A 14,404-nucleotide genomic window follows, 5' to 3' on the forward strand; every position below is an offset into this window, starting at 1 on the left:
AACTGAGTTTTTTTGGCTTTTGCCGCTTCGTGTTGGCCTTTGGACTGGACTTCTGGTATCCTGACAATTGAGTCTGGTAATCTCCTAAGGATCCACTGACCCTAATCAGCAGGAAGTAGACAAAAGATTTCTACAGCCCGTTTCCCTATTAATCTCCTAACTAGAGTTGTAGGGAGGTTGGAAGGGAGGTAAAGGTGCTTAAGAACCCTAAATAAATTAGATTTGGTGAAAAATATAAGCCTACAGTTTCCCTTCCTGGTTGCTCAGGATAATGAATCCCACAAGTTGCTCAGTGCACAGTGTGAAACAACATAGGTTTAGCTTCAAGGAGGACACTCTAAAAAGGCAGGAGCCGGGCATCCAGCACACACCCTGGTCTCTCTTTCCTGCTCTAGGGGAGATTACAGGGTTAGACATTCTGCTCAGTGCTGGGCTAAACTAGACTTGGGGAGATTCTAACCAATAGAGTAGATTTGTTCTTACCCATACAAAGGTGTGCCCTCTGGACGCTTCCACCTAGCTGAATTGTGACTTTCTTCAAAGGTAATTTGTGCTGATATCATTACTTTGACTTTGGAGGAACAGGAACTCTGCCTTCCTGCTGTGTCATTTGGCTGATGTCATTATTCGAGTAAGTTCTCTTTAAACAGACTCAATTAATTTTGAGATATTTTATGGAACTCACTTTCCTCCTGTATTCCCTCTCTTTATTTGAATAGAATCTCATTTGTTTTCCTTACAGTTCTCTTTTTCTTTCCATTTGTGGTTCATTTTCTTAAGATTCCTGGCAGCACAGTCAAGTTCTTTAGCACTAAGTTTACAGCAAAACCTCCAACAGTTGACTTTGAAGATTTCTCTTCTTGTAGATCATAGTCAACGTGAGGTTAGGGACTAGTAAGAAAGTATATCAGCACACAAATAATTTCTCTTTTTATTATTTGGGTTTGCTTATTGCCTTATTTATTTAAATATTGAAGAGATAAGTGAAAAAATTGAATTGTGTGCTATGGTTAATAATTTTCTTAGCCACATGAAGCTACTCATCATGTATCATTAAATAGTAAATGTGCATGCTACCACGTATAAGGTTTATTTATGAATCATAGTTACATTGCTTTAGGACTTAACAGTTTCACACTCTTAAAATACAATTATATAGAAAAGTAAAAGCAAATACAAGGAAATATCAACAGAAAGTTTAAAATTCTGATTATTAAAAGAAAAAATACCAGGATGGAATTTCAATATCCATTTTTATCAACCAAACAACTTTCTGTTGCACCCTTACAAGTTTAAGAGTGGCTGGGAAGACAACCAAAATTATATTAATCATTTCTGGTTACCCAAGCTCAGGAGAACTACAGCTATATGTAACTACTTTGGTTCAATATTCTTGGGATTGGGCATAAAAATCTTTAGCAGGAATCTGCCTCTAGAAAGAAGCAAAAATAGCCACCACTGAACTGAAATTTTGTTTCACTATTTTTTAACTGGCTCATGTACCCAGACTAAGAGTTGTGCTTTTAAATGGAATTACTTATCTCCTTTTTTAGAGGGCAAATGCTTTTAATCCTAAAAGCAGGGGGAGGTAAAATATAAAATAGTAAACATGCTGTTTTTCCAAAATAAAATTTCTAAGGAAAATTTGGTTTTGCAAGTTATTATTCAGATTTTGAAATGATTTATTATGTGACAACTATTTTGTAATACTGGAAAATAAAATCTTATATTTTCAAAGGAACTGATTGAGTGTTGTATCACCTAGTTTTACAAATTAGTAGAAACAGAACTCATTTAACTTTATAAGAAATTGGGCAGTTGTACTGCTGAAGTTTAGGAGACATACCTCCTTTGTCCTCAATTACTACCATGTTCTTTTTACATAACAATCCAAAACCAAAGATGAACTTGATAACATGAAGGGAACTCACTTCTCCACCAGCACTGAAAGGAAACTAAATGCTTATAACACATCAATTTCTGAACGTGGGTCATGTGTGAAAAAATAAAAGTCACATTATATCTAAATTTTAGTTATTAAACATAGATGCATATTGGGAGCCCATGCATAGACATTTTTGCATGAGTGGATGTACTTTAGTTCTTATTTCATATCTCCTATGGGAGAGGCTTCCTTTACCAGCGTGGCCGCTGACTACTGAGTGAGTCCTCATTGGGACTTTCAGTTTAGCTTTTGGCCACTTGCATCTCTTAAAAACATGGCACAATGATGTGTCACCCTGAACCCTGTAATGTCATAGCTATCCCTGTGCCCTAAAACTCACAACGGAGCACTGACATGTCACGGATGATGTAAAGGAAAGGGTGGACAAAGTGGCATGGAAAAATCACATTGGCAGGCTCTGCAGGGAATGGAAAAGAACCTTTACTTGCCTTACGTTCATTGGTGCAGAGTGTGAGGCCTGGCACTCGGAGTAAAGGACTGTGAGACAGCAGGATTCGGTAGAACCCGTGAGCGGTTCTTAGTAGGTATACCGTAAAGAGGGTAGAGATGTGTGTAGACTTGGAGCAGGAGAGGAAAACTGACAGAACTCATTCATTTCAAAATAGAAGTAATGATTGTCTTAAACTTTAAAAATAATTTATTTTTAGGCATTTAAATAGAATCATGTAAGTATTATTGAGTTGTTACCTAAAATGTACAATTTTATTTCATTTTTTTCACTAAGATTCTAGAAAAGTGAAAATGTGTCTGTTGAATTCTATATTGACTGTAAAAGAAATATGGAGCAAAATCCACTGTACTTTTTAAGACAAAACACTTCTATCTTTGAAATGCATTAATGTACTTCTTAAGAGAAAAGGTACAGTCTTTTGTACTTTGCAGCCTAGATCAGTTTAAATTGAACAAAAATTGAAGCCAAAAGAAGAGATTAAGAAAAATTCTCTGACAGCTCTGCTTTTGGTGTGCTGGAAATATCCCTGGACCAACTTCCTGCCACTGACGATTTGCCCTGTTTGGGAAGTTCATGCCTTGAAGCTATCCTGCTGCCTATCCTCTAAAGGATTCATCAATCAAGCTGCTTTGCAGGACAGACATCTCTGAGGTATTAGAAGAAATTATAAGTTAACATTGATACAGGATAAGCTTTTTTAGAAATCAGAACCACGACGATAAAGAATAATATAAGAATTTAATTACCCCTAAGGATTGAACAAAGGCTCTCCTCAGGCCATGCCACTGAATTTCACGGTAAAGTTTACTCTCTTCTAAACTCTCCCGAATCCCTTTGTTAATTACTGTATGAACTGTATGTGTACCGGGCTCTGTGATTTATAAATTTTAGCCTGTGATAAGATGTAGAATTCATACTCATGTAAAGCTAAAGCAACTTGTTATTGAATAAATAAGCCTTGTTTGAAATTTTGAAAACAAAAAAATACTTTAGAAGAATGTAAATCCTCTGTAATAGAAATATAAAAGTTGGCGTTGCTGAATGGTGATCTAGGGTCTAGAAGCTTGGGTAATTTTCTAACATGGGGAATAGATTGCTGAGACAAACAGAAATAAGGATAAGGAAATAGCAATTTCTTTAGATTTAATAGTATTGAACTTTCAGGTGTGTGTATGTGTTTTGTGAGCCTATGTGTAAGCATGTTTGCATATTCGCTCTTATATGTGAGTTGAGGGACAGGAGCATAGGACTGCTTGAATTTGACTGTGTTTCTTTTTAAGCAATGAGCCCAGAGAGGTCAGGATGATGCTGGCCCTGGATGAGGTGGATAGATGGATGAAGTGGGGATTACTACTTCCAACATATTTGGGTTTTTTAGACCTGTAGGACATGCATCCGAGAATGGTGTCATATCAGTTCTTCTCTATTCTTGAGTTTTACATGAGAGATGATGCTTAGTGTTCATCTTTAGATAAAGAGATGCTAAAACAAACTAAGTATTGGGAAATTCATTTTGTCTTTGAAAGAATTCTAAGTAGATATTAAAAAAAAAAGAAGATGTGAACCACAGTTCAGAGGGTATGAACAGATTCTAAAAGTATCCTGGGACATAACTGAGGTTCAGAAAGTCAGGTCCAATTTTCCCCCGATGGCTTTTTGGCTGAAGCCATAATTACAGGTCACTTTTAGTTCTCTTCAGTGCTCTTCCACACACAAAGTTGTGGCTCACGGTAATTCTTACTCTCAGTGACTGAAAATGAACTTCTGGTTAAGTACAAAGGGTTGTTTTCTGCCAAGCTCAGTGAGAGGAGGAAGTGGCAAGGGTGGGTACAGGAAGGCCAAAATTCCCTTGTCTTGACTGTGGACAGTAGGATTGCTTAAGGTTTTGAAAAGCAACCTCAGATTAGGTTTTGTTAAGTGAGACAGACATCTGTTAAAGAAGCCTATGGCATGACAAAGGCCAACAGGGAAAATGCCATCCTCACAGGACCAGCTCTAAAGAGAGTAGAGCATTGGTTAAAAACTCATAGTATTTGATATCTGGCCTTATCGTTTGTGCAAAGGTCACTATGTCACTTTCGGGATGTCAGTTAATGCTGCAATGTCTATGTTAAAATGCAAAAGAATCCCTAGCATGTAAGACTGTGGTGTAAATGAAAGGATACATGTAAAGTTGCTTAGCATAGTGCTCAGTTAATTTTTATCCTTTCCCTAATTATCCTGCACCCTTACTCCATTTGTCCATATTAACCAGGGTGTTGTGGCACAGTCTGAGACTCTAGAAGCTGAAACTAAGTCAACCCATGTGGCTGGATTGGAGGATTTCATGGTAGAGATAATGATAAATGTGGCTTGGGAGTCACAAACCTAAACCTGACAGCTCCTGTGTTAGAGTCCATCTGGCTGACGGCACCTGTGCCGTTATGTGAACAATCTTGTGTGAATCTGATGGAGCAGGTTTAACACTAGATGATGCTCGGAATGAGAAAGAATAGATCAATGTGATGAATCTTAACTTTGTAGAAGAATCTTCAAATCTCAGATAGCGTACACAATAAAATTTCCTTTTTCAGAAACACAATACAATTTAAAATTATTTTGTGCTTTACAAAGGGGAAAAAATGATTCTGTAGCTAGACCTGGCCCAGACAACTAAGTTTACATAACTTCTTATGAGACAAAGATAAAAAAAATAACAAAGATAAATTATATAAATATATATGTTTGTACGCACGTGTGCATGAGCTTGCATGGAGGCCAGAGATTGATGTCAGGTGTCTTCTTCAAGTGCTTTTCACCTTATCTTTGAAAGACGTTCTCGCAGTGAACTGGCACCTGGGGATTGCTGATTGGCTAGACTAGCTGGCTAGCTTAGCAAATTCCAAGGGTGCTCTGACTTTCAGGACAGCATATATGTTATGGATGCATGATGCTGTATATGGTTTATGTGGGTTCTGGGAATCTTAACTCTGCTCCCAAACTTATACTGTAAGCACTGCACTGACTGAACCATCTGCCTCAGACATATGTAACTTTTATCTTTCTTAAAAATTCTATAATACATGTACATCTGTGTATATGTGTACACATACATAGTTTAAGTGAAATTTTCTTGACTATGCTGATAATGTTCCCTCCAAGAGTCAAAGACCATATTTTTAAAAAGACAACAGATATGAGAAGCCCTCTCTCGAGTTGCTGGTGAGGACTGTCCTGGAGACTCCCAGAACATTACAGACTTTTGCTATGACCCTTGGTTACATCCCCAGAAATGGAAGGTGTATCCCTATTACTGAAGACTCCGTGTACTTAATTTGAGACATAGGAATCAGAGGCCCCTGAGCTGGAACTGACCCAAATGCCTCCTCACTGAGAACTAGTTTTCATGTAAGCTTCCAAAGAAGAGAGGGAGATGACCAACGGTGCTACCAAGCTATGATGCCTATGAGCCATATCAGCAACCACCACAATAACCCTATGAATGTGGTGGTGGCAAGCATAATTTGCTGGAAACTGTTAAGACCTTCTCAACAAGAAGAAAACCGTGCCTGGTACTGGAAATCTAGCTAACTATCCAAGGAGAGTGAATTCATAAATCTTGGGGGAGAACCTACAGCCACCATTTTACTAAACCAGCACAATCCCTAACTACATTCTAAATACCTATTATTATATTCACAGATAAGTAAACATCACCTCTCATCAAGTAAACTTCTCCTTAAAATAGAAGAGATCACTACAGAAATCCACAACTAATCAAAATGCAGAGCTGTGGAGCCCAGTCCCAATCTATACATCTATATAATAATCCCCACACATAAGCCTTAGGGACCATTGGGAGGAGGAGATGGAAAGACAAGAAGACCCAGAAGACCAGGAAATTTGCTGTAAGACTGTGTCTCCTACAGATGTCAGAGGCTACAACCATAAAGTCTCACCAACAAGACTGCCTGAACATGAGAAAAACAAGGGAAACAGCGATAGACATGCCAAAGTGGACAGGGGAAAGTTCACGAGGCCTCAGTCCTAGACAAAGAACTACAGGCAACTAAGGAATACTGAGAGTGGAAGAAATAGTCTTCCTCAAAGAAGAACATACCATTTGGTTATTCAATACCAAATGGTCAGTCCTGAAAACATATAACAAGTAAATTATTCAGACTAATCAGGTTATATTTCTAAATATATGTCCATAATGTACATAATATGTATGTAAGTATATATGTGCATATAAACAATTACTGAAGAAAGAAGCCATGGTCTTAAAATGAGGGCCATATAAGAAGGTTTGGGGAATGGAAAGGGAAGGGAGAAATGATGTAATTATAGTATAGTCTTGAAAATAAAAGAATAAATATTCAACTCAGTATGATAATATCATGGTATTAATGTTACCACGGATTCAGACAGCAGTGTTTGCTAGCGAAATAATAAATGCATTTTTCCTGTAACATAAGCAAATCTGCTAAGGCACAGGGACTAGTATGTTTAATAAATCATGGGCTCCAATGGTGTTAGTGGGAGGAGGTCGAAGACACAGCTTAGATTTTACTTTCATCTTATCTATTTTACTAAGTACACTTGCTCTCCTTTGTTATATAACATTGGACCATTCATATTAGCATGCAGGCATGTGATATTTCAGCCCATGTATGCATTTGTAATGTGTAAATCAGGATAGCTGGAACTGTCTTCTTGAGCATCTATCCTTACTCTACAATGAGAACTACTAAAATCTTTCTTACAATGTTCTGGAAGACACATTTGCTGTTTTATCTATAGTTACCCACTGTACAGTAGCACATAAGACTTTTACATCTCTCTACCCATAGCTGACTGGCCATGGATCAAGTTTTCCTCAGCTCTTCCTGCCCATCCAAAGCTACCGTAACCAATACGTTATCCTCAACATGTATAACATCAACTTATTTAGATACCATATGAGTAATAACATGACAAGATTTTATAATTTTTATAACTGACTAGTTCTCCACTGGATTTATGTACAACATTTTGTAAAGTCCCTTTATCGATAGAAGGATGTTTAAGTGGTTTCCACCACTTGGCTATTATTGTGAGCAGTGTCACAGTAAACTTGGGTGTAAAGATGTCTCTGTATATGGATTCTGTTACCTTTGGTTAATACCCAGTAGAAAGATTGCTAGGTCAAACGGCAGCTCTATTTTTAATTTTCAAAGGAACTTTTTATACAGTTTTCCATAATATATGCACTCATTTACATTCCAATTCACCGTGTGAGGACTCCTTTTCCACAGTCCTGTTAGCATTCCCACCATCACCAGTGTTACTAGAGTAAGGTGGTATCTCCTAGATGATTCATGACCCTGACAGTTTTCCTTAGCCAGGCTTACATCCCTACCTGAGTGCACTGTCACACTAGGGTCAATATGCATTATAAAATAGTCCTGCATCCTCATACCTGAGGTGCGAGAATATGTGCAATTTACCTCATATCTGTGGTCCTTGGGAGAAGTCTTTTTTTTCCGTTAAAGTAGGCTTCAAAATCTTCGGATTTTAGTCTGTGGGCGTAGTCGATATATCCAGACACTTCTTGCCCATGAGAGTTTTTGTCACGGATGAAGATCACAGTCTAGTAACAACAAAGAGTGGAAAAGGGACATGAATAACGTCACTTAAGAACTTCAAGAAGCTGTGGTTACAAATCACTGCCATGCCAGGGTCTATTCCAAGTGTTGTGTCACCCTAAAGATCTCTGTCAGGCAGATACTGTCATTTCTTCCCCTCAGGAACTGAAGAAACAGGAAGCCTTGCATGTAGATTCAAACCAGTATTCCTAAAAAGCTTACTTTAAGTGTTACAAATATATTACTTTATTTACTTTCACACTGTTCTCATCTTCTTTATGATCATTTGTGTATAAGGAAACTGAGGCACAGAGAGAAGCTGAGTCTCTCCAGGTTTCGCAGCTATCAAATGGCAAAATTGTTATTCACCCCACTACTTCTTTCTCCAAATGAACTTCTACATGCCTGATAGTATAGATATATAAGTAGATCCTTAGTACCATGAGAGTGAAACTTTATTTTACAAAATCAAGTATGTATAGTTAACTTATCGAATAAATTGTATTCTCTCATCCATATTAATTTCTTCACAAACAGACTTCCTACATTTCATAGCTCCTAACAGAAAAAGAATGGAGCAAACCACAGCAGCATTAAAGTCCAGACCCTCAAAACTTATGTTTTGGTGGTGAAAGTCATCTAGACAACAGACATGATAAACAGAGAGGTACTAGTGAAGGCCAAACGCAGTAACACAACACCGTGTGGTGAATGCTTATTTGGGAAATGAGAAAAGACCTGAAGACATACAGACTTTAAATGGCAGACTTGGATGGGGGAAGCAAGCCACGGGAAGAGCAGGTGAAGCCTAATGAGCAGAGAGAATCTGTAGTGAAAGGCCTAATGCATAAATACGCTGGTGGACAGGACCCTTCAGATCCATAGGCATTCTGTTCAAGTTTTAAGGCAAAGCTTATAGGAAAATCTTATGTTCTAATCAGAAAAAAAGTATGTGTTTGCTTCTATGTGTTAGATGTGTTAGATGTGTTAGTATGTGTTAGATCAAGTAGTAGAATTCTGTGGCAAAGCTCACTATTTGAAAAAAAAAAAAAAAAAACAGGAGCCTGCCTTTTCCCCTTCAGCACTCGTTGGGTCTTTGTGGCCATGAACTGATATAGTTGACCTTAGTTATCAGAGCTTCCAAAAGAATAAAGCTATAAAATTGGAAGGATTCCCCCCCCCCACACACACACACACTGATTATATTGTCTGTCTATTCCAGTTGTTTGCTGTTGGGTGCTGAAAACACTGTGCTGAGGAGAGCTTTGAAGCAGGTTCTTGTTACAAAAAGAGAGGAAGTATCTCACTCCCCATAGATGCGTCAGGTCAGGGTGAACTAGCACTTGCCATTCCTGTGTTGCAGCTTGACATTATTTCAATCCTTAGGCCTTCAAGTTCCTCCACATAGCCTCCTGGTAAATCAGCAGAGATTTCTTTATGACCGGTGTCATTTGTTTTCAGTTTCTACAGCATAAATTTGAATGAACACTAATCCAGACTTTGAATGGACACTAATCCAAAGAGACTTCTTGAGCCCTTTAATAATACTCAACCAATAACTTGAGTTGCTGCTGCTGCTGCTCCTTAAACAAGGCCAAGAGCTAGCAACAACTGCTTGTGAGTCATTCGCATTTCCAGATGTTCTGGGCCTGTCTTCATCTTCAGCACACTCCTGAGAGTAGGTCAGTCACACTGGGAAGTAAAGATGAGAAAGATGCTCTAATGTTCAAATGAAGCATTCTATTTTCTCTCTCTCTTTCTCTTCATCCCACCCTCCCTCTCCTTTCTCCCTTTCCCCCTCCTCTGTGTGTGTGTGTGTGTGTGTGTGTGCATTTATGTGAATTTATGTGTCTTTCTCCCACTGAGAAATATTTTGCCATTAGAATGACAGACTACATACATTACCCATCTTTGTGGTGAAACTTCTAGGTCAAATAAAAAACACAACAATACTGTTAAGAAAAGGAGGTTGTACTTATAGTGTAAAGATATGGAGAAGAGAGCACGGCCTGGGGTCAGCTCTGTGCTGCAGGCATTGGAGTCATGACCTCCAGACTGTCAGAGCCAAAAGCTCGAAACTTACATTTTGCCTCAGGATAAGCTTGAAATAGAAAGATTGAAACAGCAGCAGTGACTCCAACTACAAATACTACTTGCTCTCATTAAAAGGCCAAAGTATTGGGTGCTTTATTCTCTTTACCTTATATAATCCTCTAAAACTTGTATAATGTGGGTGTGGGAGTAGGTCGTGGAGGTTGAAAGGGGACTGCGGGAGGGAAAAAGAGACCCCAGGAGGAGGAGAAGCGTGGAGCAGAATTAATGTGATAAGAATCCAGAAGAGGGACACTGGGGAGGAAAGCAGCGGGCAGGAGCCTGACAGGGATGGGCAGGGGAGGAGGGGAACCGGCGCAGCCCCGGCAAGCTGTGTATGAATGCAAAGAATCTCGTTAATCTGCAGGCTAATTCTAAAAACTTAATAAAAGCTGTATAATATGCAGGCAACATTGCTACCCCCGTTTTATGAATGTGGTCACTAAGCACACTCTGTGCGATGTTAGGGCAAGTGCCCACAAATGCGCAGTCAGAGTAAGGCTCCTCAGTGAGACTTGGGTCAGCTTCCTGGGACATCCCTGCTCTTCTTGGGGGTACAGCGCAGGCAGATTCGATTTTAGATGTCAGCTCTGCCATCTACTTGCTGTGAGCCTCTGGTGAATTAGTTGTGTTTTTTAAGAATTTGTTTCCTTTCAAATAGAATCTGTTAGCACTTGCCTGAGAAGCTAGTGTTTACAGCCAAACATTAGGCAGAGCTCAGGGAGTGTTATGGGAGTCAGCGGGAGGGCAGAAGGGCCCAGAGGGGACAAGAATTCCACAAGAAGACTAACAGAGTCAACTAACCCTAGGCCTATGGGGGCTCACAGAGACTGAAGCACCACCAAAGAACATGGGCTTGACCTAGGCCCCAACACATATGTAACTGATGGGCAGCTTGGTCTTCATGTGGGTTCCCTAGCAAGTGGAGTTGGGGGCTGTCTCTGACATGGATTCTGTCGCCTGGTTGTGGGTCACTTTCCCCTAGCTTGGCTGCCTTGTCTGGCCTCAGTGGAAGAGGATGCTCTTAGTCCTGATGTGACTTGATGTGCCAGGGTGGGCTGGTAGGAGGGGTGGCCTCCCCTTTTCTGAGGAGAAAGGAAAGGGGGAAGGGGAAAGAGGGTGGAAGGGTGGGACTGGCAGAAGGGGGAAGGGGTGCGTTTGGGATGTAAAGTGAATAAATAAATAAATTAAAAAAGAAAAAAAGAAGCTGGTGTTTAAACTAAACAAAGCTATCTTCGCTAGGCACTCAGCAACGCCTAGCCAGTGGTAACACGGAATAAATCCCACCCACCTGTTGCTTTTCTGACCGTTTCTATTTTTGTTGCTACGGTGTTGAGAATGTGTTTAATCAGCTTCTGGGGGGTAAGAAACGGACTCATCACACCACACCCCCTTGCCTGGATGTGCTTAGCTGAGATAACAGGGCATACTTTGTTTTCTTTTTGCTAAATTTATTTCTGGGGGGAGAGGGGGAATGGAAGGCATTTTGAAATTTAAATATAAAATTGCCTTCAACATTGTTATACATGTTTAGGACATGTATAACAATTGAAGATGAATCTGCAATACTGGCTCTTAAATAGCCAGAACAGGATTAAAGAGCCCACTTAGGCTGGGCGGGGGGGGGGGGGGGGGCTGTTCTGCCTGAGTGTGGCACAGATCACTAACTGACAGTTTAGCTATTCTGGAGACTTGTTTAAGAATAATTGTTTCAGCTCCTCTGCTAGCATTATTTCCCACTTTTCTTCCAGTGGTATTAGGAGCACAGTTTACATAACATCGAGTTCATCTTAAATTGTGGATGCATAACTTGATGTGTGTGTGTGTGTGTGTGTGTGTGTGTTTCAGTAAATTCACAAAGTTGTGGACCACAGTTCAGCTTTTGGTGGTTTCCATGACTCCAAGGAGATCCCCTGGCATAGCTCACTCCATCCCCATCACAGCAGCCTCAGAAAGTCATGGATCCACTTGCTGTCTACCAGTCGCTTTTTCTCTGGATTTTCTTATCAATGAAATTATACAATAAAGAAATAGATTTTCTGGCTGTTATGAATAAAGGTGCTACAAACATGGTTGAGCAAATATTCTTGTTGTGTACTTGAGCATCTTTTGGATATATGCCTGGGAGTGGTATAGCTGGATCTTGAGGAAATGCTATTCCTAATTGTCTGAGAAAGCACCAGATTGATTTCCAAAGTGGTTGTTTACATTCCCACCAGCAGTGGAGGAGGGTTCCCCTTTCTCCACAACCTCTCCAGCATGTGTTGTCACTTGAGTTTTTGATCTTAGCAATTTTGATGGGTGTCAGGTGAAATCTCAGGGTCATTTTGATTTGCAGTTCCCTGATGACTAAAGACGTCAAGCATTTCTTTAAGTGTTTCTCTGCCTTTCTGTATACCTCTACAGAGAATTCTCTGTTTAGCTCTGTACCCCATTTTTTAATTGGATTACTTGATGTTTTGCTTTTTAACTTCTTTAGTTATTTATATATTCTGGATATCAGCCCTCTGTCTGATATAGGGTTGGTGAAGATCCTTTCCCAGCCTGTAGGCTATTGGTTTGTTCTGACAACAATATCTTTTGCTTTACAGAAGCTTTTCAATTTCATGAGGTCCCATTTATTGATTGTTGATCTTAGAACCTGTGCTGTTGGTGTTCTGTTCAGGAAGTTGTCTCCTGTGCCAATGAGTTCTAGGCTCTGCGACTCATAACCAAACCTTGGGCAGAGTGCAGGGAATCATATGAAAGAAGGGGGGTTAGTATGACCTGGAGAGGACAGGAGCTCCACAAGGATTAAATATATCTGGGTCCAGGGTTCTTTTCTGAGACTGTTTCTCCAATCAAGGACCATGAATGAATATAACCTAGAACTCCTGCCCAGATATAGCCTATCTCAGCTTAGTATCCAAGTGGGTTCCCTAGTTAGGGGAACAGAGAGTGTCTCAGAGATGAACTCAATGGCTGGCTCTTTGACCCCCTCCTCCCGAGAGAGGAGCAGCCTTGCTAGGCCACAGAAGAGGGCATTGTAGCCAGCCCTGAAGATACCTGATAAGCTAGGATCAGATGGAAGGAAAGGAGAATCTCCCCCATTAGTGGACTTAGAGAGGGGCAGGAAGGAGATGAGGGAGGGAGGGTGGGATTGGGATGGAATGAGGGAGGGGGCTACAGCTGGGATACAAAGTAAATAAACTGTAATTAATATAAAAATAATAAGCAAATAAAAATACAAAAAAAAATAAAAAGAAATGGATTTTCACTTTAATACCATTTTAACTCACAGATAATGCCCCAAAAGATATGTGAAAGATATATTTTGTCTAGTAAAGGGCTCTTCTAAGTGATGTTACATTTGTTAAAAAATATTTCCAAAATGTACCTTTTCATTAGAACTCTTAATTATCTCTAGAATCAGCTAAGGCAGAACCAAAAATGCATAGAGGTTAAATGATACATCTGATGCTACACACTAACATGCATTTGCTAGGCACTCAGTCATAGAAAACTGGCTTTTAATTAACCACTGATCTAAAGCAGGATATATATATATATATATATATATATATATATATATCCACATCCATATATATATATATACATATGTACATATACATATATATATATACATATATATATACTGTAACAAGCAATTGAGATGTATCAGTGTATGTTTATTGCTGATATAGAAGTGGGGTTTGAGGCACAAAATTAGAATTGTGAAACCTGAGATTTCACCGATAGAGTCTATGACCTCAAAAGCAAACAGGTGTTAAATGAAAAGACTCCTGGAATGAATACTTAGGTCCTCTTGGCTTTCTGTATATTGGAAAAAGATGAATTAAAGTAAAATTTAGTCTGTTAATGTATCATTTAGATCTTTGGCCGCTTTTCTTTTCCCAGAAGTGGATTAAAATACAATCTCATAAACTTGTTATAAGCCTGGGACATGTGTTGCCTGGTTTTTCCTGCCAACCACTAATGAGGAGATATGAACCCGATACAGTGGAACGGGACTGTGTGTGAGGCCAGGGGAGCCAGAGTCACAGAAACCGCACAGAGCACAAAAGCACGCTTCGCAGCATGCTGCCGTGCTGACACTCCAGCGGATTTCAGATCTGGGCAACAGAGCAGCGTGTCTGTGCTGACCCTCCGAGACCATCACTGCCGCTCACAGGGGAGTGCAGGAATGTTCCTCTAGATTTTACACCCGGGGAATGGGCTGATGAATCATTAATTGAAGGAAATGTATATATATATATATATATATATATATATATATATATATATATATAT

At 39.6% G+C, this 14,404-nt stretch overlaps 1 protein-coding gene across 2 annotated transcripts in view; it reads right to left on the reverse strand.

Annotated features, from left to right (window-relative positions):
- Positions 1-14,404, reverse strand: part of Cfap299 (cilia and flagella associated protein 299) — a 555,552-nt gene that overhangs the window by 76,046 nt on the left and 465,102 nt on the right. For both annotated transcript variants that reach the window (XM_055594487.1, XM_055594486.1), the window contains exon 4: positions 7,886-8,028. In XM_055594487.1, the coding sequence (XP_055450462.1) occupies positions 7,886-8,028 (143 nt within the window). The remainder of the gene's footprint in view (positions 1-7,885; positions 8,029-14,404) is intronic.

This window comes from Psammomys obesus, unplaced genomic scaffold, assembly GCF_907164565.1.
Source record: "Psammomys obesus unplaced genomic scaffold, mPsaObe1.curated_primary_1811, whole genome shotgun sequence".
Classification (NCBI taxonomy): Eukaryota; Metazoa; Chordata; class Mammalia; order Rodentia; family Muridae; genus Psammomys; species Psammomys obesus.